This window comes from Thalassophryne amazonica, chromosome 12 (assembly GCF_902500255.1).
Source record: "Thalassophryne amazonica chromosome 12, fThaAma1.1, whole genome shotgun sequence".
Classification (NCBI taxonomy): Eukaryota; Metazoa; Chordata; class Actinopteri; order Batrachoidiformes; family Batrachoididae; genus Thalassophryne; species Thalassophryne amazonica.
The window spans coordinates 52,111,160-52,135,801 of NC_047114.1; the positions used below are offsets into that span (position 1 = coordinate 52,111,160).

General features: G+C 41.1%; 2 protein-coding genes across 2 annotated transcripts in view; both read right to left on the reverse strand.

Moving 5' to 3' along the window:
* The window catches only part of LOC117521245 (ankyrin repeat domain-containing protein 33B-like), a 40,386-nt gene extending 33,018 nt beyond the window's left edge, over nt 1-7,368 (reverse strand). The window contains exons 1-2 of the mRNA XM_034182579.1: nt 6,991-7,368; nt 4,218-4,347 (exon numbers count right to left, since the gene is read on the reverse strand). Coding sequence (XP_034038470.1) covers nt 4,218-4,347; nt 6,991-7,368 — 508 coding nt within the window. The remainder of the gene's footprint in view (nt 1-4,217; nt 4,348-6,990) is intronic.
* A 7,633-nt stretch (nt 7,369-15,001) lies between these two features.
* On the reverse strand, nt 15,002-20,486 carry atpsckmt (fATP synthase c subunit lysine N-methyltransferase). Its single transcript, XM_034183865.1, has 4 exons — nt 20,085-20,486; nt 18,408-18,545; nt 17,318-17,368; nt 15,002-15,464 (listed from the first exon to the last, which is right to left on the reverse strand). Exons 1-4 carry the CDS (start codon nt 20,340-20,342, stop codon nt 15,243-15,245), a joined length of 669 nt encoding a protein of 222 aa, XP_034039756.1. The 5' UTR covers nt 20,343-20,486; the 3' UTR covers nt 15,002-15,242.
* Between the last annotated feature and the right edge of the window lie 4,156 nt (nt 20,487-24,642).

The window sequence follows — 24,642 nt, forward strand, 5'->3', positions numbered from 1 at the left end:
TATGTTCTCTAATGCCATATACCAACACAGTGCAGAGTAGCTACCTAAACTCTGTAAGTGAGATAGAGTATCTCGTCAATAGTTTTACATCCTCATTGAAGACAACTTTGGATGCTGTAGCTCCTCTGAAAAAGAGAGCTTTAAATCAGAAGTGCCTGACTCCGTGGTATAACTCTCAAACTCGCAGCTTAAAGCAGATAACCCGTAAGTTGGAGAGGAATTGGCGTCTCACTAATTTAGAAGATCTTCACTTAGCCTGGAAAAAGAGTCTGTTGCTCTATAAAAAAAGCCCTCCGTAAAGCTAGGACATCTTACTACTCATCACTAATTGAAGAAAATAAGAACAACCCCAGGTTTCTTTTCAGCACTGTAGCCAGGCTGACAAAGAGCCAGAGCTCTATTGAGCCGAGTATTCCTTTAACTTTAACTAGTAATGACTTCATGACTTTCTTTGCTAATAAAATTTTAACTATTAGTGAAAAAATTACTCATAACCATCCCAAAGACATATCGTTATCTTTGGCTGCTTTCAGTGATGCCGGTATTTGGTTAGACTCTTTCTCTCCGATTGTTCTGTCTGAGTTATTTTCATTAGTTACTTCATCCAAACCATCAACATGTCTATTAGACCCCATTCCTACCAGGCTGCTCAAGGAAGCCCTACCATTAATTAATGCTTCGATCTTAAATATGATCAATCTATCTTTATTAGTTGGCTATGTACCACAGGCTTTTAAGGTGGCAGTAATTAAACCATTACTTAAAAAGCCATCACTTGACCCAGCTATCTTAGCTAATTATAGGCCAATCTCCAACCTTCCTTTTCGCTCAAAAATTCTTGAAAGGGTAGTTGTAAAACAGCTAACTGATCATCTGCAGAGGAATGGTCTATTTGAAGAGTTTCAGTCAGGTTTTAGAATTCATCGTAGTACAGAAACAGCATTAGTGAAGGTTACAAATGATCTTCTTATGGCCTCAGACAGTGGACTCATCTCTGTGCTTGTTCTGTTAGACCTCAGTCCTGCTTTTGATACTGTTGACCATAAAATTTTATTACAGAGATTAGAGCATGCCATAGGTATTAAAGGCACTGCGCTGCGGTGGTTTGAATCATATTTATCTAATAGATTACAATTTGTTGATGTAAATGGGGAATCTTCTTCACAGACTAAGGTTAATTATGGAGTTCCACAAGGTTCTGTGCTAGGACCAATTTTATTCACTTTATACATGTTTCCCTTAGGCAGTATTATTAGACGGCATTGCTTAAATTTTCATTGTTACGCAGATGATACCCAGCTTTATCTATCCATGAAGCCAGAGGACACACACCAATTAGCTAAACTGCAGGATTGTCTTACAGACATAAAGACATGGATGACCTCTAATTTCCTGCTTTTAAACTCAGATAAAACTGAAGTTATTGTACTTGGCCACACAAATCTTAGAAACATGGTGTCTAACCAGATCCTTACTCTGGATGGCATTACCCTGACCTCTAGTAATACTGTGAGAAATCTTGGAGTCATTTTTGATCAGGATATGTCATTCAATGCGCATATTAAACAAATATGTAGGACTGCTTTTTTGCATTTGCGCAATATTTCTAAAATTACAAAGGTCTCGTCTCAGAGTGATGCTGAAAAACTAATTCATGCATTTATTTCCTCTAGGCTGGACTATTGTAATTCATTATTATCAGGTTGTCCTAAAAGTTCCCTGAAAATCCTTCAGTTAATTCAAAATGCTGCAGATAGAGTGCTAACAGGGACTAGAAGGAGAGAGCATATCTCACTCATATTGGCCTCTCTTCATTGGCTTCCTGTTAATTCTAGAATAGAATTTAAAATTCTTCTTCTTACTTATAAGGTTTTGAATAATCAGGTCCCATCTTATCTTAGGGACCTCATAGTACCATATAACCCCAATAGAGCGCTTCGCTCTCAGACTGCAGAATGGGAGAATGGGAGGCAGAGCCTTCAGCTTTCAGGCTCCTCTCCTGTGGAACCAGCTCCCAATTCAGATCAGGGAGACAGACACCCTCTCTACTTTTAAGATTAGGCTTAAAACTTTCCTTTTTGCTAAAGCTTATAGTTAGGGCTGGATCAGGTGACCCTGAACCATCCCTTAGTTATGCTGCTATAGACTTAGACTGCTGGGGGCTTCCCATGATGCACTGAGTGTTTCTTTCTCTTTTTGCTCTGTATGCACCACTCTGCATTTAATCATTAGTGATTGATCTCTGCTTCCCTCCACAGCATGTCTTTTTCCTGGTTCTCTCCCTCAGCCCCAACCAGTCCAGCAGAAGACTGCCCCTCCCTGAGCCTGGTTCTGCTGGAGGTTTCTTCCTGTTAAAAGGGAGTTTTTCCTTCCCACTGTTGCCAAGTGCTTGCTCACAGGGGGTCGTTTTGACCGTTGGGGTTTTAACGTAATTATTGTATGGCCTTGCCTTACAATATAAAGCGCCTTGGGGCAACTGTTTGTTGTGATTTGGCGCTATATAAATAAAATTGATTTGATATTAGTATGGGGTTAAAAGAAATTAGGTTTTTTTTGGGGGGGGGGACTAGTTCTCCTTTGCCTGCAGATAGAGCATCTTGGGATAGAGCAGTTTTTTCTTGAAGCAGCTCTTCTCTGTTTTGCAGAGGGTAGAACTACACATCAGCTACGAAACATTTAACAGGTAGGTGCTAAACTGATTTTAAATTTTATAAATGTTTGTAGCTGTTCAGCTTTATTTACCACGTTATCGGTGTAAAAAGTATCGGACAAAAATTTATTGCAAGATAATTAGTCCGACCACAACAATTATGACTAAGCTAATAATTTTTACTCCAAATCTTTATCCACCTGTGTGACACTCTATGAAAGAAACTTCACTGTATCCATCCAGTTTTGCTGTCCCCAAATCTGGATCTGTACAGTACACTGCAGATGACAAACCAATGTCTTTTTAGTTTCTTCCTGTTGTGAAAGTGTAGGAACACGGACCCACAACAGGGGGCGCAAATGAACGGACAATGGAGTAAGTCAAAATAACAACGCTTTACTGTTGTGAATGTGCACAACGAATACAACCAATCACGGAAATGGACAACAGTCAATTCACAAAAGTGTCGTGTGGGCAGGCTCGAAGATAGGAGACACCTCTCCAAGGTAAGACCGGAACCACACGGCTTCCTCCGCCACAGGACCCCGGGAATACTGGAGCCGCCAAGTCCCGAACTCCCAGGTGGCCACTGCCTCCGCGTGTCGGACCTGGTACTGCTGGCGAGGAACAAAGAACAGTTAAATGGGGGCGCGTTTGCACCCAGGACTCCGAACAGCAGGGAAGTTACCTCCACCTCTCGTTGGAACAGTAATCCACAAACTAAGCACAAATCCAAAAGGATACACTCCGTCAGCTTTGATACGTTACCTCTCAGGTAGAAACGATATCTCGGCAATGAGGTGGAGATGCCCTCCTGCTGATATACCCCACTGATGATTGCTGTCAGCTGTCTCAGGTGATGGGTGACAGCTGTCACCTTGGCTGCTCCCGTGAGGCGGCGGCGCCCTCTGGTGCCTGGAGCCCGCACTCCAGGCAGGGCTCCCTCTGGTGGTGGTGGGCCAGCAATACCTCCTCTTCAGCGGCCCACACAACACTTTCCTGTATTTAATATGTCTTGCATGAGGTTCAGTGCAGTTTAGTTTGTTATAATGTTAACAGTTCTTTAAAAGGTGCATTCTCATGTAATGTTTCTCTTGATTGTGCTTGTATAAAAGCATCCATGTTAAACAAAGTTTTCTGCCTCACAGTACTCCAAACTGCATCTGAAAGCATCTAATTTTTCGAGCATCTCACCCTCACAGATGCTTAACGTCCCTGCTCACCTACCCACCCAAAGTCATCCACTAAAATATTCAGTAAAAAAAAAAAGTGTTCCCACCAGCACCCAAGCTGAAATTCGACTGGAGTAGAGTTTCAGCTTTTAGAGTCTTCTAAACGCTATCCTTCAGTTGATGTTTAGTGACGGTGATCTACCAAACATGTCGGTGCAAAATCGAATGTGACTGCTGAGTGTTGTTATGCATTCTACAAAACAGTGACTGGAAGTTAAATGCTTAATTGTCCCACACAGTGCACCTGTGTGAAATCATCTACATTCTTGTGTTTCTCAGTTTTTTCAGGCCTGATGTGACATACAGGATATTTATTCATATAAATTAGTTTGTACCTGCTTGCGCCGCGGTAATCAGAGCTGTGTTGCCCTCATTGTCCTGCCAGTTGACGTCGATGTATGGGCACTGAGAGAGGGCGATGACCACGTCTACATAGCCATGGTAGCACGCCACAATCAGACCTGACTGAAACACAGAAACAAGAGTGCTTCACTGTGCTGCTGTTCCTGTGACTGATTTTATATTTTAACAAGTGAATGCTTTCTCAGAATGGCTGTGTCTTCTGTACCGATCCATATTTTCCTCACGGGAAAAATTCATCCTGGTGCTTCTCATAAAAAACTAAGATTCATCCCTCAAACTGGCAACAAAGCAAAGCAAAATGCAGCTCGAGTAATAGGCAGTGAGACTAAATATATGTTTCCAGCTCGAAAGTGGTCAACCACAAAACTGTTAAAGCAAGAGCTCGACAAGTGGTTAATTGTTTGTTGACTTTCCACCCATGTAATTATTATTAATAATAATAAAGCTACATGAATCAATAAGCTAAATAACAAATAAACCCCAAGTTAAAGATTCAAAATCAGATAAAATAAGTAGAACTCTAATACTCAACTCTATATTGGCATTATATCAGCAGTTATTACAGTAATTATATATCATAGAGGGGCCCTGCGACAGACTGGCGTCCTGTCCGAGGTGTACCCCGCCTCACGCTGTGTGACTGCTGGGATAGGCTCCACCCCCCACCCCCAGCGACCCTTAATTGGAGTAAGCGGTTGAAGATGTGAGTATATCATAAAGGATACATCAGCATTTATTGAAATGTGTTGGTGTTTGACCAATTACTACCAATTCTGAACACTTCATCCTGACCCAACCCACTGCATGTATGAACCGATTAGTTTCAATGACATAATGCATCTTGATATAATATAAGGCATCAGTGTTAGCAAAGGTCACAACTGAACCAACAGACAGATACATTTGACATCATTGGCATTAAAGCTTTCAATTCATGTGGTCATTACAAATACTGTATTCCCTTTATCTTAGCATTGGCAAACTGAACTTCCTGCGTGTTCTTGACCTTTGACCAGTTTAAAAACTGAATCAATTTAACCCTAACTGAGGTGTTCAACCATTTCACCAAATTTGTTCCATATTTGTTCACAATTGAATTACATTTTTTCCACTTTTTGCAGGTGTGATAACAAATTGCTTGTTGCTAATGAGTGATGGTAGTCAAAGATCAATAGTGAGATTAATTTTTGTATCTCACCAAGTTTTGTACTGAAGGAAGCATTGCTGAATTCTCTGACGTTACAGTGAGAACGTAAGACACATACATCCCAAAAAAGTCAAAGGGATAATAGCACTTGTCACAATTAAAGTTGTAGCGTGTTGTACGCACGCTACAACCCACAGATACCGATGCACAGCATGCCATCAGGGCAGCTTCAGCATTAGCCAAGAGCACAAAAGTCAGATCTATTAAAATACATTCATTACGATACATGCTGATATGACACAGAGACGGACACTGAAAGATATCTGGGAGTATTTGAATGATAGGAATGTCATGACAAATAACTATAAAAGGCAGAATTACTTGAGGCCATAAGTTTGGCGTTCCACCACAGGACGCCAACTATGAGGAGAACAAATCCAATGAACATCAATAAGTTTATATGATAGAAAGATGATTTTGTTCCTGCAGATTTTGTCTTTAAATACTCTGCAATACTGTCCAGATGTGACCACTGCTGACTTTTTGCCAACTGCCACCATGAGAAGACCTGTCTTTCAACATTGTACAGTTAAAACAAGGCAGAGAGTGTCAGGGAATGAATGACCTCACAAGGTAGTATTTATCATTTCTAAAGACAGCAAAGGGCATTCGGCATGCTGTCAGTGCACAAAGTTATTGGTGTGAGATATGAAAAAAATGTTGAAAAGAATCTCTCCTTGAAGGGGGTCTGTTGGGGTGCGACGATTTACCCAAACTGACCCAGACTGACCCAAACTGACTCCAGCGACGGACCCAAATATGACTAAATGAAGTACTTTTATTTATTTTTGGAAATGCGCGCCGTTCTCAAAACAGTACATTAAAAGCAAACGGCACTCGCCTTTGCAGACGTACAGCGGGACGCACTGCTGCCTCGTCAGGGCTCGTAACATCAGATATCAATCTGTTGTATGCTCCTCCCCCATAAAAAATTGCCAGTACTCACAAACGTATTTTAAGATCCCTTGTTTATTGTTTCAGCATTCTGAAGAGGCAGTGAGACAGAGGGAAGGAGAGAGAGTGCTGTCTATTAATGTACTGTTTTGAGAATGGAGTGCAATACAGAAAATAAAAGTGCTTCATTTAATCATATTTGGGTCAATTTGGGTCCGTCGAGTCAGTTTGGGTAAATCGTCGCAAGCATCTGTTGTCTGTCTGTTGCTGATGTTGAAACTGCTTGGATAGCACGTTGTACATCTGGGTACCTCCACGAGGACACATGCACACAGTGCACAACAATCCAAATTGTGATAGGTGCTATTGTTTGGTTTTCATAAAACATGCAAAATGCTCAATGCAAATACATATTTCAATTAAGCAAATTATTGCGCACAAACTGAGCATTGCAATAACCGGTATGAATGTTTTATAAGTGCCAACACATGAATGAAATAATATGGCCTGATGTGCTTATACCATTTCAATTCAGTTTCGTAGCCTTTTCAAGCTTGTCATGTCGGATCAAACCTACAACTGCTTGAAATTTATTGCACGTACATCAAGCATTTCATTAAAAAACACAGATCCCAGTCACCTACTCTGTTGTTCCTATCCGTCTCTTGCACTTCCTCTTCGGTCACTCCTTGTCTGATCATAAACTTGATGATGACAGAGTTGTTATTGCAGCAGGCCTTGAAGAAGGAGATGGGTTTTGGCTCAGGGGACATGAAGCGATATAGATGAGACAGAGCTGAAGTGTCTGGGTGGTAGAAGGAATCTCCCAAGGTGACGCTCGGGGTATCAGTGTGATCTAGCAAAGCGTCAAAGTCCAGTTCCTCAAACTCTTGGTAGATATCATCCTCATCCTCCCAGTAGTTGTCCCTGTATTCAGCTTCACTGTCAATACTGTGCTCTGCTCCTGACAGGTGACACTTATCCACATCTTCTTCACTCTCGATGAAGGATATGACAGACATATTCATACAGACTTTATAAATCGGAAACTGTTACCCTGTCCTCCAGCAACCCCATTCTCTTGAACCTTTGACCCTTCACTTGATTCCTCTGTATTTAATACCATTTAATCCTTCCTCTGGCTCAATGTATGAACTCTTGCAGAGTGCCAAGATACCTCAAACAGCACCAAGAGTTTATGGCCACGAGCCTCTCCATCAGCACAGAGTCCCAACCCAAAAACAGCATGGAATCCTTCCAGGTTCTTGACCTTTGCCCATCTCCATTTATGTGAGGGTTCAAAAGAGACCAACAACAACAGAGGTCAAGGAAGGGATACATAAACAAACTGCTGCCAATCCTCCATTATCAAACAGATCCTCTCAGGTCAGTATAGAGAGAGCAAATCCCTCAAACTCCACAGATTAAATTAAGAAGATTTTGGTCATTTATATGACATGAGGTCATTCGTCACTTTGTGCTCACGAGTTAGTAGAATGAAAAGGCGTCCAGCACTCACACGTTCTCATAATGTCTCAATTCCCATTATGCGTGATAATCCAAAAAAGTATCCAGTCTGTACACTGCTGCAAAGAATACCATGGCTCCTTTCCATGTAGTGTCCCGACAGTGCTATCCATCATAATATATAAATATGGTATGACAGCGGACATGCACCTTGATTAGAAATCATTTCTTGGAAAGATGTTAAAACAGAAGTCATCCCTCAGGAAACAGTCGGTCAGCTTGGTTGGACACAGTAAGTCACCGGTAGCACAGCCACACAGCTAAGCCTGTGTTTCCCTGTTTGGAAACACTGACTTTCCTTTGACTGCAAGGACACAGTGAGAGACTCTTGGTGCACGTTAATCCCTTTATGCTGCTTGTCACCTCCTTCCTCTTCACTGAAAGTGTTCCTTCTTAAACTACAGTAAGTTGCAAGAAAAATAGACCATGCACAGAAGAAACTCAACTTTTGAACATCTCCTTTTGTGGTATTTCATAACGAATCAGGTCAACATGAACTGGTTGAACTATTGGGTCCATGAATATTTGGGTAATGTTAGTTTTGGTTATTTTACTATAAAATATCAATCCAAAATCCAGCCTTTTATGCTTAATTGGGGGGGGGTATTGATGAAGAGCATCCATGAAGCAGATATGGGTCTACGATCCCCCTGAGTGGGCCACCAGTCCATTGCAGGTAAAGGCAAAGGCAAATACTCATTTATAACTTGTAACAAAGCATCATAATCACTAAATCATGAGTACATGGCTGCAAATATTTTGCAATTAGTGATATCCCAAAATATCACATGCAAAAAGACATTTAGACCAGTCATGCATATAACTGGTGCTTATGGTACTCGTACATGGTAAAAATAAATGATGTGTAGCATAAAATGCAGAGGGAAGCACTACGAGGGAAGCGGCACTCGTATTCAGGAGGAACGCAATGAGGAGGAAGAGTGGTAGGAAGAGTGTAGAAAGAGTGCTTCCTTCCATGTTTTCTACTGTGAATCACTTATTTTTTAGCATGCATGAGCACGAGCACCAGTTATTTATACGCCTGATCGAGGGAAATAATGTATGAACAAAAATGATTACTTTTCAGAATACTTTGAATTGTCTAGTTGCATTGCAAATTAATTTTGAGGGATTTTGAGGGTTTATGGTGTTGTTACATGATATCTGTGCTAATGCCTTATTCTATTATTTCATGCTGGTTATCAAGTATTTGCTATGCTAAATGGTTATGTTTTTGGTGTGTTTTGGTGAGTTTTTCTGCTTGAGTATGTACTTGTATGTCAACTGGTCTGAACTGGTTTTACCTGATCAGGTTCCACCATGTATCAACCAACTTGGTTGACGACAAGGGGTCGTCAACCTATATAGTTTTGTATAAAAGCATGATGCCGGACATGTTCGACATCTTTTCACAAAATGGAGTCTATGTGTGGGCTCAGTTCCTGGGAACCCGGCCTGGTTTTCAACGTGACTTTCAATAAATTAAAACTGAGGAATATATCGATTTTGTTCTTTATAAAGAGCAGTATATTACATAAAGAGCTAGGAGAAAATACAGCGTAAAATATCTAACTCTGTATTTACATGATCAGCTAGTGCAAAATGTTAACTTTGTCAGGTACACACATTTCCAGGAGGGTGTGTGTGTGATGTGGACAACAGATATTAAAGTGCCACATCTCTTGTTTATGTAGTCTATCACATGGGTTTGGTCTGGATTGTCATCCAGTGGATGCATGTGTTGCTGGCTCTTGGGACTTCAGACAGACAGTTAAGTGGAACAGATTCCAAATTTACTTCTGAATTACCTTGCAAGTCATTAAGTCAGGTTAAGAGGAGAGGCTGAATAGGAATAACGCTGTGGTGGGCGTCCTTTATTTTCACTTCTGAAAAGTGGCAACCCTACTGGTCCCAAATATTCATTGTGAGATTAAGTAAAACTCTTACAGAGGCTACCCGGAACACAGAGAGCCTTCTGTGGTCATATTCATTGTAGTTATTTGTTATGTAATTATGTATGTAGGCCAGTTGTTGTAGTATTTATTTATATAATTGTCCTGACTGTGTTCTCTGTGTTTTTAATTTAACATGTCGTGTGCACTGAGCTGTCATTTTCAGCTGTCAGTGCGTGGTTGGCCTGCCCCCATGTGATCTTGTCTGTACATAAATATCAGCATGTCATGCAAGTGTGCTCCCACCCCACCCCCAACACTCCACATGTTGAGGGGGTAACCAACACACTTTTCCAACACAATTTTCACAAACAGCTCGAATGGTCTGCTCGGTAGTCTTGTGCTGGGAGCGTGAATAGCCCCACCTTTTCTAAGTGTCCAGCGAGCGGTGTTGGATGTTCATGTGTGTCACCAGGAATTTGGCCGCCAAGAGCTGCTGGTGTGCGCACATGGTCGTAGCGACAATTGTACGAGGCGATTGAGGCGGCTCCAATTTTTCACAAGTGGCATGTGACTCCTCCTTCGTGTGCCATTCTGCCTCACTTGTGTTATATATGAAGGGGCCCTTAGTAAGATATATTAAGCCTAAAGCTTGTGATTTTCAGAGATATCAAAGTGACTCTTAACCTGGCTAGATCACAATGGTAAATTACACAACAAATTTAACCTGGTCTGAAGTAGTGTGGCTAGATAGAGTGGCAACATGACGAATCAAAAAAAATTGGTCATGTGACTCATGGTGCCAACTTGGGTTCAAAATAGCATTTGCTGTTAGCTGGATTTACATGCAGACAGATTATTTTATTTATTTATGTGCTGAAAATGCCAGGTTGCTGTGCATTTGGAGGCACAAATAGACACAAGAGCTTCAACATGTACACATTCCCTTCAGATCTGAACAGAACAAAAATTTGGGAAAATAAAGTCAGCTGTGTGGGATGGAAGTGACTTCATCGTCAAAGCTTTGAGAGGTAAATTTATTGTTGAGTACAGTAAAACCTAAATCGTCATCGTATAAACCGGATATTCGCAGTCACCAGACACAAAAGTCCCACTGTTCGTTTGTTTGTCTTGTTTTCGGTGTAATAAACACACACGCGCACACACACACACACACATATATATATGAATATAAATAAAATATATATTATAATATATATAAAATATAATATTGCCATGATCTGCTGTACCCTTTTTTCTATCATTTTCTACATCCTTATCTGGATCACTTATGTGGATGTTCCAGAATATATATATATATATATATATGTATATATATGTATGTGTGTGTGTGTACTATACAGTATATACACAAAGGGATTTTGTACAACAGATTTTTCCCTCACATAGGATAAAATCTCCTGTCCGATCGCAATGTATTTCCATTAAAACCCTCACATGTGGGACCAGAGTCATTTCCGTCATTAAAAGTCTGACCATTTATTTTTTTCACACCGTGTTCAGACTTGGAGACTCGTGCGCATCAGGCTGCAGGCTACACAGTGAAAGCAGCAAAGTGTCAAATCACAACCAGCTGTGATTTGACACTTTGCTGCTTTCAATCCTTCGTCTGCCATCATATTATAATAGTTTTTTGCAGTGCGCCCGCTCATTACAAATGGACCAGAAAAGTCTGCAACTTTTGATTTGGAGGTGATGATTGTAGAACAAAAAGCTTGTTGAGGGTCAAATTAGTCCTGAATAAAGCATAATCCAGAGAATGAGAACTTCACAACTGTCACACACGTCATTGTATGACACTGAGTTACAAAGCTGCAGCTGCATAAATCAGGCTTTAAATTAATTAAATAAATCATCATAAATTGTAAATTTATGTAAATTTGATAGCTTAACCATTTTTATATTTATGTATTGTTTATTTTATATAGCACCTGTACCTGGATGTGTTGCTGTATGTGGTTAAATGATTTTAAAAAATGTTGAAAACATTAAAGGTTCATTCAAAAGTTCAGCGCAGTTGGGCCCAAAATGGCACCATATTCTGAGTTGACGCCACTCTATCTATGCACACTAGTCTGAAGCAGGCTACGTTTAGATCTTAAGATTGAAACAACTCTAAAGCGTGTGGTGTCTTCACTGAACTCCATGTTATAAAAGGATCCTTTCAATCAACAGACCAAGTTGCTCAGTGGGTATGGACTTACCAGTATGTACGTAGTCCTGGATGTGATTAATGGTCACACTACATCTCTGTCCTTGGACAAAAAAAACAACAACAAAAAAAACTTCATCTGCATTGCCTCAGTCCTCTCAGCTGTAAATGGGTAGTGGCTTTGAAAATGTGTGGCACTTTCACAAAATGGGCAGTATTTATATAGCACTTTTCCATCTGAGTCAGAAGCTCAAAGTGCTTTACAATGATGCCTCGCATTCTGCTGCCATGCAAGGCACACAACTGCACACTGGGGGCATTTGGGAGATTAAGGATTTTGCCCAAAGGCTCTTCGTGATTTTCTAATCTGGCGGGGTCTGAACCAAGGATCCTCTGGTTTCAAGCCCGTTGCTTAACTACTGTTGTGGTTTAAATAATGTATCGCTTCAGGAGACAAAAAAAATGGAGCAGTCAAGTGGGTCCACAGTTTATTTGAACGTGAGTCGTGAACGTCCCCCGGAGGAACACAATGGGGACATAAACTGATAATATACCCCTTTTATACTGGACTTTGACACGCAAATCTGCTGGTTGATAGGATCTATCTATTCCTTGGCATCACTAACTGGCATAATTACATCTGCCAAAGACATAATAAAATCATCAGCGTTTATTTATTTATTTGTCTGTCTGTCAGCAGGATTACGTAAAAAATACTGCACAGATTTTGACTAAATTTGCAACACAGATAGATATTAGACCATGGAAGACTCCATTAAATGTTGGAGGTGATTCAGATCTGGATTCCGGATCAAGATTTCACTTTATATAGGCTTTGAAGGATTACGTCAAAACTACTTCACGGATTCTCACCAAATTTGCACCACAGATAGATATTAGGCCATGGAAGACTCCACTGAAATTTGGAGATGATCTGGATTCAGATTCAATTTGTACGCTTCACTTTGTTGAATTTTGAGGATTACGTCAAAACCATTTAACGGATTTTCACCAAATTTTCACAACACATTGGTGTTAGGCCTTGGAAGACTGCATTAACATTTGGAGGTGATCTGGATCCGGGTTCTGGATCAGGATTTGACTCTGTAGACTTTTAAGGATTACATCAAAACTACTTCACACATGCGACATCACAATGTAAAACTAAGATCAGGAAGACATTATTTTCAGTTTGTGAATTAAATATTAAATTCAAATGTCCACAAAATTCACAATCCAGATCAGATCCAGAGCAAACTTTGTCAGGTGATAGTGAGTGCCAGTCTGCAACTCATTTTCAAATATGAGGTTAATTGCAGCATGTTTAGATATAATGCAAAATATACATTTAGTGAGGTTTTCAATGTTAAATTTAAATGGCCACATCTGTAAATCCGGATCAAATCCAGATCAAACTTTGTCAGTCGATAAAGGACACCATCCTACATAACACTCTGAAATATGAAAGAAATTTGATCTTTTTTGAAAAGGAATTTTTTTCAAAATTTGGTTTTTGTAGGAATTTTTCCTAACCTTGACCATTGACCTTGAAAATTTAATCAGTTCTTGCCATCGCAATATGAATCTTCAGTAAAAATTTCGTAATGATAAATGAAAAAATGTGGGCTCCATTTTGTTCACCAACAGACAAAAAAAATAAACACGGGCAAAAACACAACCGTTTCCAACTTTGTTGGTGGAGGAAACAACAAAATTGCTTTGGTGATGAAAACATTTGAATGGTAACCCTACACCAGAGAAAATCTACAGACCATGTAGTTGACTTGAAGTTGTGCCAAGGCTGGACCTGGTGTTGCAGACCGAACAGTGACCCCTAAAAATTGGTCCACCCTGCCTTCACTGCACGTGTCATTTCGGACCACAGCAGCTCGTCTAAGATGGACATTCTTCACCAAAAGCGATCAAAGGGATTAATGGGATTATTACCCATCAGATGACAAGGTAAAACCTCTTAATTCATTCTAAAGTCAGTTTTAAGCAGAAATGAAGAGATAATCGGTGAGTCGCTACTGACGCTTTGACATGACGTAGGTGCCGCAGCAGCTGCTGTGCGCTGTGATCGGTCCACCATCTTTCATGATGAAATAATGCTGAATTTATGTGGAAATGATTGTTGTACAAAAGCTTCAGATATCTGTCGCTGAGATAGATGATGACTGGAGTGCAGTTTGAAGCAGAAACGAGGTGATAATCAGTGAATTGCTGCTGACGCCCACAAATGACGCATGTGCAGTGAAGGCAGGGTGGACCGATTTTTAGTTGGGGACCGTTCGGTCTGCAACACCGACACTACTGTGATTTTGCACTATAACATCATGCATTTTATTTTTATCCTTGTCCTTTTGTCATTCTTTATTTTCAGTGTGTTTACGTGCTGAATCCACTGAGCTGTCAGTATTTTCTTTCAGAAAACTCAAAGAGCATTTACTATCATACTATGGGTAAGGACTGGCTTCTTACAAATAAGATGTTCACTCAGAATGTGCCCATGAACAAGACACTTCATTGATACGATATTGTCCCAGTCCACACAGCTGTAAATGAACTGTCTCCTCAAGGGGGAGCTGTTGACTCATCTGCTTCACACTACAGCATCTGGAGATAAGCAAACCAAACGTAGGACCTCGTCTACATGCAATAATGGATGTTTTCCATTTTTGATATAGTGTGTAAAGAATGTCTAGTAATCCTTTTGTTTTCAGTGGCTTTGTGTATGATCTGCAAATACTGTTTTGCGACTGTGTACAAATTAAAAACTGTTTTGAAGTGACTGATTTTGTAAGATATTTTGTGAATGTACTTTGTAAATTGGGTCATGTGTTTACACATTTGAGAAATGTGTAGAAGGTTTCAAGAAATGTGTTTATGCAATTGAGGGAAAAACTAAATGAAATGAAGTCTACTTCATTGCTGAGTTTGTGTGTGGTGGTGGTGGGGGGTATAGTAAATCCACTCCATCTGCTACCACTAGATGGCACCCATGCACTATGGGAAAAAAGTGAGAAAGATTTTATGAATAAATACACAGGGCAAACAAAGAGATACAGTACCAGACTTTTCTTTTATAAAACACAGTATAGCAATTGAACATTTTTTCCACACAAAACTCCTGCATTTCTTGCACCTGTTTTCAACTGGTTGGACATTTTGTTAACTAAAGATGTTGCAGTCTCATACATAAGACATAATCAAGTCATGTGATAAAGTCTAGCATGTGTTTTGTTTTTTTTTCCTCCACATATTGTTTATTAAATCAGCAAACTCAATGACTTGATTCTACAAGTCATGTGTGTGAGTCTGATTTGTGCACTTGGTCTGGTGCTGCCTGTCTTGTCATTTCTTGCGTCAGATGTGATTTAAATGTCTGGGCATTGTACACCCACACAGTGTCTATGCCTTCTCCGGTGGTATGTTCAGGTACCCAGGTAGGGAAGGGGAAGCGACAGGCCACCACCTTGGCCGTACTGGATAACTCGCGTTCCAGCTTCAGCTCCAGTTGGTCCATCTGCAGATGGAGACAGTTACGGTAGACGACAACCGTGTCACACTGGTATTCTTAAACCTGTTGACAAGATATAGTGCTTTTAGGTGATGAAAGTGAAGACAGACACTGTATATTTTCCCAAAGTCTCCACCTTGACTGGCTTCTGAGCCTCTCTTCTGTCCACAGATTGAGTAGTACCTCCACCAAGGATGTGTCACTGTTGATGATGACGGTAGTGGCATACATTCTTGTGATCACACTGGTTTCTATGAAGCAATGTATGTATAAAGGTTTGCAAGATATCTTAAGAAAGCCAAATCTGATTTTGATTGAACTTGGCAGCTCCACTGGACCTGTGGATGGGGAAGAAGTGATTTTGGTTTGGATCCCTCAGTGAGCAAGGTTGAATTTCTGGCTCCATTCTTAAAAAAAAATAGGAAATTGGCTCATTTTAATCAAACTGAGTTCAGATGTTATATTGGAAGTGAAGTTGACCCATGCAACATTTTCTGTACGTAAATGATGCTTTGAAATGCGAGTGTGGTGTCGCTGTGCTCTGTGAGCACTTTGGATCTAGTTAAATGTTTGAAACGTTGTAATCGGCTCTTCTGGAACTTGTACATTATTTATTGAATATTACAAAACAAAGAAACCAATTCTAAGAATCACTATTACTCGCACCATCACATTTTATAATTAAACTATCTCCACCAACTGGACAAAGGGGGTAGAGATTATCTGATCTCCCCGTCTGTCTGTCTATCTAACATCACTCTGTCCCAATGAAGACATCCTGTCTCAAAAACTGCTGGATTAATTTTGAAGAAATGTTGTAAACAAGATTTCTGAGTCAGGGAGGAGTTAATTACATTCTGAGTGATCCACATCTGCCTCAAAATATTTCCACATATCTGTGAGACATATCTTTGTCTCAAATAGTACCAGCACAAAGGGAGATTCTCAATGTCCTCCATCACCATTAGTCTGGCGGAGGGATGCGCTCTGAGTGCCTTTCTAATTACAAATATAAATAGTAAGTCCCTTCCGCTGCTCCCTTGTTTTCACTCGGGGTCGCCACAGCAAATCCGAGGTGGATCTGCATGTTGAACTGGCACAGGTTTTACACCGGATGCCCTTCCTGACGCAACTCCACATTACATGGAGAAATGTGGCGGGGTGGTATTTGAACCCGGAACCTTCTGCACTGAAACCAAGCGCTTTAACCACTTGGCCACCACCCCATTCAGTTTTTAATTTGTACACAGCCTATTTGTTAAATTGCATAACCTCTTCTGCTTGCCAGAATATATACTAAAGACTACTGAGCCAAAGTCAGTTTCAGCAATAACAGATTACCATCAAGAAATTTGCTGGACTTCAGTCTGTGTAGATCATTCCCCAAAGACATGGTGGGGAACACGATTGTTCCAATTGTGTTCCCCAACATGTCTTGGTCAACCAAGGAAAAGACATTTTGCCTGGAGGCCTGGTTTGCCAACAAATCATACCATATTTTGAAAGGACGATTTTTCTGCAAAGCAACCAATATAACTGAAACTTTGTACACAGACCTTTGTAGGATTTATTACAATTTTTATGGGTTCTGTTTGTTTTATTTTTCTTTGGGGGGGGGGGGGGGGCACCTTGTATGAAATAATGAAATAATGCTTAGAAATTCATAATGTAGTCAACGTGTTCAAAAATACTCTAAAATAAAAACAAATAAATGTGATGATGTAAATTTAATGAACATGTTGCAGAAATATTACACAAACAGCACTGCTTTTATTCATGTATGTATGTATGTATGTATGTATCAACAAATGATCCAAATGTTGGTTAAAAACATCAAGAGTACCAAAAGATGAACTCACCATTTGAGGGACTCCAAAAATGATGACATTGGAGTACTGCGCAAAACTGACCTATCAAAGAATTAGAAATAACAGGACTGTGATATAGTGAAAGCAAACACAGAATGCTTTTCTTATTACAGACATATTATCAAATGTTTAGACAGGTCCATAAGTATTTGGGAAGTAGGTTTTAGGTAATTTTGTCTCTGTACACCACCATGATTATGAATCAGTAGTTAGAGCACTGGCCTCTGTGCAAACGGTTGCCAGCTTGAGTCCCAGATGGGACTGAGATGCCCTCTGCTGCCCACACCACAGTAAAAGGGGTACCTGACTAATAGCTGGGGAGTGTATGGAACTGGCCACCCTACCTCATCATACCACGGCTGTGCACATGTGCAACTCTAACTAGCATATTCCTGAATCTCAGCAGTACGAATATGGGCTCCAACCTTTAGACGTACACCACCACAATGAAGATTAAATGAAACCATTAAGATATTCTTGTAGTGTAGTCTGTTAACTTCAATTCAAGAGGTTTAACAAAAACATAAGTGCCATTTTTACACACAATGCCTCTGTTTTTTATTTGTTTATACAAATCATCAATTTTACAGATGGTTTTCTTCAGACAAGTCAGGGGATGGATACATGAACATTTCCAAATCATTGACTATGTCTTCATTTTCAATCACTAAGAAATATTGATGGTACAGTATGGTACTGTATGGTAAATCTGGCTGGAGTAGCAGTTCTCAAAAACTGAGTGACTGTGCAAGAAGCAGACTAGTGAGGGAAGCCACTACATATACAAATGGTCATAATTCTTAAATGGTTAACCCTAATTATCTATTGATTTATTATTAATTTTATTGTATTTTATTTTTTTGTGGAAACCCGTTAAAGCCAACACTAAGCAATGGTAAAGGTCACTCTGGTGGTCTTCAAAGGCAAAATTGTCACTGTACACATATGGATCTCACTGTATTTTTATCTTCTTCCACAAAGTGAAATATGAGTTTTTTGTTTTAATACCTAAAATACATTCAGAAAATCAGTGCAGTCATGTACAACATACTTCCCAGAATGCATGTCATGTACGACTAACCTTCCACAGATCGGAGATATGGAAGGAGGTGGAGGAATGAACTCCTTCTCTCCAGGCCTTGTAGCGGGAATACCACACCAACCAGGGGTTCAGCTCAAAGCCGGACGCCTGGAATCCACGCTTGGCTGCTGCTATCACCTATGAGGAGGAAAATGACATCACACATCAACATAAGGGTTCGACTGGATACCAGTATGTATTTTGAATGCAAATTAAAGTCCACTTTGAAATCTGTTGAAATGTGTTTCTTACTGACAACTTGTATAATGACTGTATTAAATGAATAAGCACTTACAGTACAGTCAAGTACATCAGCAGTTGAACAGTGGTAAATGTTTGTTAAATAAATAAAATATTGCATTAACCATTTAGGAGTTACAACCACTTTTAGACACAATCCCTCCATTCTCACAGGCCACAAGTAAACAGAGAGCAGTAAGTATTAATGTGAATACAAACCATTAATTTTACAACCAGTTTCATGAAATAAGTATGGGTATGAATATATAAACATTTCCAAGTTGCTAAATTTGTCTTGGACTCCATTTACTTCAATCATTCAGAAATTCAAACAATACGGTACTGGATGATAAATCTGTCCATAATTGGCAGTTAATAAAAACTGTGACAATTCAAGAATGAGACAACTGAAGGAAGCCACCAAGACACACATGTTAACTCTGAAAGAGTTACTGTAATTTCAGGAGTGTAAGTCACAGCTTATTATTATTATTATTATTTTTACTAGTTTAGAGGGCCTGTGACTTTTAATCCAGTGCAATTTATATACCAATAAAAATGTGTTCACAAATAATGACAATAATAAATTACATAGGGCTTTCTCAGGAAACAAGGTACAAAACAAAAGAAACTCCAAGTACACTACAAAAATCCCAAATTAAAGACCTGATGAAAAGAAATCAGTTGGTCTCAGATTTTCACTGTAGTGTTTCCAACACTGTGGGTCATCAGTCTGTGTTCATCTGCATCACATAATCCAATATGTTGTCAACTGCATGTTTATTTGTCCATCTTGTTTATTTTTGTAAGTTAAAAATTCAGCGTAACAACACATGCTGTGATGTGCACTTGTGCTACACTGAGCTCCTGTCCGTTGAATGAGTTCCACATACAGGTTTGGCTTGTACGCCAGGCGCAATTTACACTCTATAAAAGGATTTTGTGGCTGTGATTGAAGAAACTGTGCACAGTGCAATGGTATGGTGGGGAGCACTGCCCCGATGGGCGTCACGGCATGTGCAGACTTAAAACTGGCTACCATGGATCATATTTAACATGAGTAGCCAATGAAAGCGCGAAGCTTGTTTCCAGAAGGGCCCATGGCATATATCTCTCACTCCTCCCCAGCACTGTTGTTGAGAGTGCCAGTTGGGAGCGAGGCTGCAATCAGGAAGCAAACTCGGATCGCTGGTGTCCCAGTCCAACCCAGACCATTACGCCGCCACCTCCCTACCATAGAGTGGGTATTTGAAAAGTGATGTACACAAGATCCATATGGTGAGATGGTGACTGACACCTGGTCTGCACCATCCGTAGATCCCTCCACCCCGTATGTCCCCATTCCCCCAATCCCTTTCCTGGTTGTCTTCACGAAACTCATTTGATTATCTGATCTCCAGCCTTCAGATTTCCCTGCAGCCAGTACAAAGTACTTACTATCCTTCCATCTCCACTGCCGATGTCCACCAGGGTCCCTGAACGGGCCCTGAATACCCTGAGGACATTCTCCACCTGGGCTGTGGTCGCAGGTACAAACGGGAGGCAGATCTTCCTCAGGGCAGGAGTGACAAATGGCACCAGGACCGCATAAAGAGCCAGCAGAGAACCTCCGAGCAGCCCAGTGACGACCAGCCCGACCTTACCGAGCGGCTGCTTCACTGCTGCCGAACCCGGACACAACTCCTCCTGGGACATGACGAAAGCAGCGCTACAACATCGTTTTTTGTGTTATTTTATTTTTTTTAATGATATTGTTACTGCCGCTTGTTTAATAACGTTAGACAGCATGAAACGTTTTCTACCACATGCGCAACACTGTTATTACTCCGACTGAAAGACACAGAAACACAAAAGGTTCCTTCTTCTTCTTCTTCTTATGGATTTCCGGTAGGCTGCGCGCCAGTCAGCGCATTGCTGCCTTTCACTGGCAGACCATGACTACTACACTCTACTCACAGACTATGCTGCAAGCCAGAGCTGAACACAAAATCCATCAGGGTACTGTAGACCTCTTGCTGACGTGCAGACGGATCAGGCAGCACTTTAATAGAAACAAACTTAAAACCAAGATCAAAAAGATGTGAAAAAAGAACTCTCCTCTGTTCAGAAAATCTTTTACACTCCATCAGAACATGAGGGATAGTCTCTTTCTTTGTGCAGGTTTCACACAATCCATTGTGGTGTTTACCAATTAGACATAGGTCAGACGCCAGTCCACAGTGTCCCAACCTCAGTCTTGTTAACAGTACTTGCTCCCTTCTGTTATTCCCCCGGGTTGGGCTGTCACCAAAAACAGACTTCTGCACACTATAAAAATGCCTACCCTTATTTCCATTGTCCCAATCCTTCTGCCATTGAGCCCACACTACTTTTGTAATCATGGCTCTATGTTCAGAGCTGCTATGAGCCACCTCAAGATCTACAGTGTCATGTCTTAAAGCGTCCTTTGCAACCTGATCCACAATTTCATTACCCCTAACCCCCACATGTGCCGGGACCCACATGAAGCACACAGCTGACCCTCCCTTCTCCACTCTGAGCAACGCAGTCAGCACCTCAACCACCAGATCAGGCCTACACCGGGAAGAGGCCGACTCCAAGGACTGCAACACAGCAGCTGAGTCAGAGCAGATGACAACCCTCTCCAGTCTCACTTCTTCCACCCATTCAAGAGCCCACACCATAGCCAAAATTTCAGCTGTAAATACTCCTACTCCATCAGGAAGTCGTCTGCCCAGACTCAGAGACAGAGCAGGAATAAAAATCCCAAATCCCCCTCTCCGGCTAGTGGGGTCAATGGACCCATCAGTAAACAATTGCAGATACCCATCCCAATTGTTCTGCATAGCCTCCCTCACCACAGTTACAGGACATATTCCCCCCTCCCCTTTGAGGCGATCTTTCACAGTCCAATCCACTTCCACTTGAGGAAGTAGCCATATCTTTCAAATAGGTCCTTTACTGTTATGATTAATGACCTCTCCTCTTCACCAGCTCCTCTGACTTCCAGTGTGCCACAGGGTTCAATTCTTGGCCCTGCCCTTTTCTCGTTGTACATTATGCCATTAGATTCTGTTATTGCCCATCATGATGTGTCCTTTCATATGTACGCTGATGACTTACAAATCTATCTGCCCGTGACCTCTTCTTCAGACTCACAGTCCATTAATTCCTGTCTCACTGACATAAAGTGATGGCTATCACAAAACTTTCTCTGTCTGAACGAGTCAAAAACTGAATTCATCCTCTTTGGATCTTCCAGCCATGCAAATTCAGTTAAAAGCATCACTTATTTTGGCTCTCAGCTCAACCACACTGTCAGGAATCTGGGTGTGATTTTTGACCCACATTTAAAATTCAAAAAACAAATTGACTCTGTGGTTAGAGCAACCTTTTTCCAACTCAGACACTTAGCCAAGGTCAAACCTTTACTAAACCGTAGAGACTTTGAGAAAACCATCCATGCTTTCATTAGCTCACGTCTGGACTATTGTAATGCTCTATACACTGGACTTAATCAAACCTCTCTTTTCCATCTGCAGCTGGTGCAGAATGCAGCTACTCGCCTTCTCACCAGCACTCGCAAACACGACCATATCACACCAGTTCTTTACTCCCTCCATTGGCTCCCGGTTCAGTTTCAAATACAATTTAAACTCTTGATGTTCGTCTTTAGTTCAATCTATGGCCTCGCACCGCCTTACCTCGGTGATATTTTGACCGTTCACCAGCCCAGCAGAGCCTTGCGCTCCTCAGACCAACATCTGCTGGTGGTTCCAAGGTCAAGGTACAGACAGTGGGGTGTTCATGCCTTCGCTGTGGCAGGTTCTAAACTCTGGAACTCTCTTCCTCTGGAGTTACGCTCCATCTCATCCCTGCCCGTTAGGCTGAAAACCTATTTGTTTCAATTGGCCTTTGACACATAGAGCTGTGACTTCCTGTGAATTGACAACTGTAATATATTTTAGATGTACATGTTTTATTTTATGGCTGTGAACAGCACTTTTATCAACTATGGTTGTAAATAATTCTTGCACAGAAAACACGACTCTACTGTTGTCCACAATACTCTCACGCCATTCTTCCGGTAGCCCTAAGTCAACGTGCGGATCTGTAAACAACCATCAAATTAAAAAAAAAAAAAATTCAGCATATTCCAGCTTTATTAAATGTCTAAAGTTATGGCCGACAGTGAAAGAAAATGTCAACAGCATATTTAAGAATATAAAAAATAAAAGTCCAAGGAACTCAGTCAAGATCTAAGAAGAACTGTAGATTTCCACACTCATTCTAGCCTAGCAAAAGAACTGCTCAAAGACATCATGAAAAGCCTAAAATTAGCATGGCATTCATGCCCATGGCGACTGTATGTAAACTTTCGATCACAATGGTAAATGATGTGTGGACATTAATTTACAATCATCCTTGGTTATGGGATTATTTTCTGGATTTGGATGATGTTGACTGTTTGTTTTTTAAGAGCAAGCTCCCTAAAGCGTGTCTTCCACTGACCAATATTGAGCCTGTTGCCACCCACCCAGAACCAGAACAAGTCTGTTCATCAGACACTGAATCTCGATGGAAACTTTAGTCGAGGTAATTCTTTCCCTTGTTGTGTCACTCATGAAAGGGTCATTTTGAACGGCCCTTATTCTGTCTCCTCACCTCGGACCAATTTGCTATGGAGGCCCTACCAGGAGCTGATGGTGGACAACACAGCTCCCAGGATACTGGAGCTCAATGAAGACCCAGGATACACTGATGGCAATATATCTCCCAGCTGGCTGGCTTGGTTATGTCTATGGATCATCCAGGAGCAGTTAGATGGCTTGGCCCAGAATAGGGAAGTGTGGGACAAGCTGCTCAGTCTGCTGTCACCACGGCCCAAACCCAGATAAGTGGTGAAAATGAATTAAATAAATCTATGCATAAACTGACAGTGACATGGCAACATGCATATTTAATGAATAGAAATACAAATACAGTATTTAATGAAATAAATTAAGGAAGCATGTGAAATAAAAGAACATGTAAAATGATAGAAATGAAATTACATAACAGACAATGCTTCACATCTGAGATCTGACGGCTTCAGATGTACGCAGAGCGTCACAGCCGTACTTCATATTTTATGTAATGTTGCATCAAAACTTTACATTTGTGCATTGATGTTACACAGACTGACACTGAAAACACAGCATCTTAAAGTGGATATGACACTTAAAGACAACATAGTCTTATTACATGTAACAAAGGTTATATAATTCGGTCAACCTAAGCGTTTTGGGAAAATGGACGCGGTTCTCCTGTTATATACAACATTTGAACGTCCCGCCACTGAAAACTCTGCACACCCCGTGACCAGCTTCCCGCTAAGCACGAATCCGGAAATACCTCACTGCCTGTAGACCATATCAGCTTGCACGCTTGTCGGCCGTTGTTTACAAGTGTTTTTAGCAGCAGAAACTCAGCTCTCAGGGACTTGTTTGTCGATTTGCCTGACCAGTGTGTCGCAGCATATTGCACAAACACAAGGGTGAAAGGTTTTAGCCTTTTCAAGTTTCCACAGGACGAAAATCTCTGCGAAAAGTGGGTTCAGCATGCAGGGGCGGTCCAGGAGGCGGGCCGACCCGGCCCGGGGGGGGGGGGGGGGGTGGCACAGCCGTGCGGGAAAAAAAAATAGGGGTGGGGGGTTGTCCTGATGGGGGGGGGGTTCCCCCTCCCCCCCCCGTCCCATGGTGGCTTTCCTCTCTCACTTATTCCCGCAGCTTCACAGTGCTTTAAACAGTATGTGTGTGTTTGGAGACTGACTTCTATCACTCTTTCTGACTTCTATCGCAGTTTCTGTCCCTACCGAGCAGCTGGTGCTGCTGAGCCCCTCCATCGTCACAAAGCAGTCACAGGCGGACAAACTTCACACTAGCTTCGCGCCAATCCCAGCTAGCGAGCTAGCTAGGTAGCAAGCTACACATAATGGCAGACAATTTGAATGTTG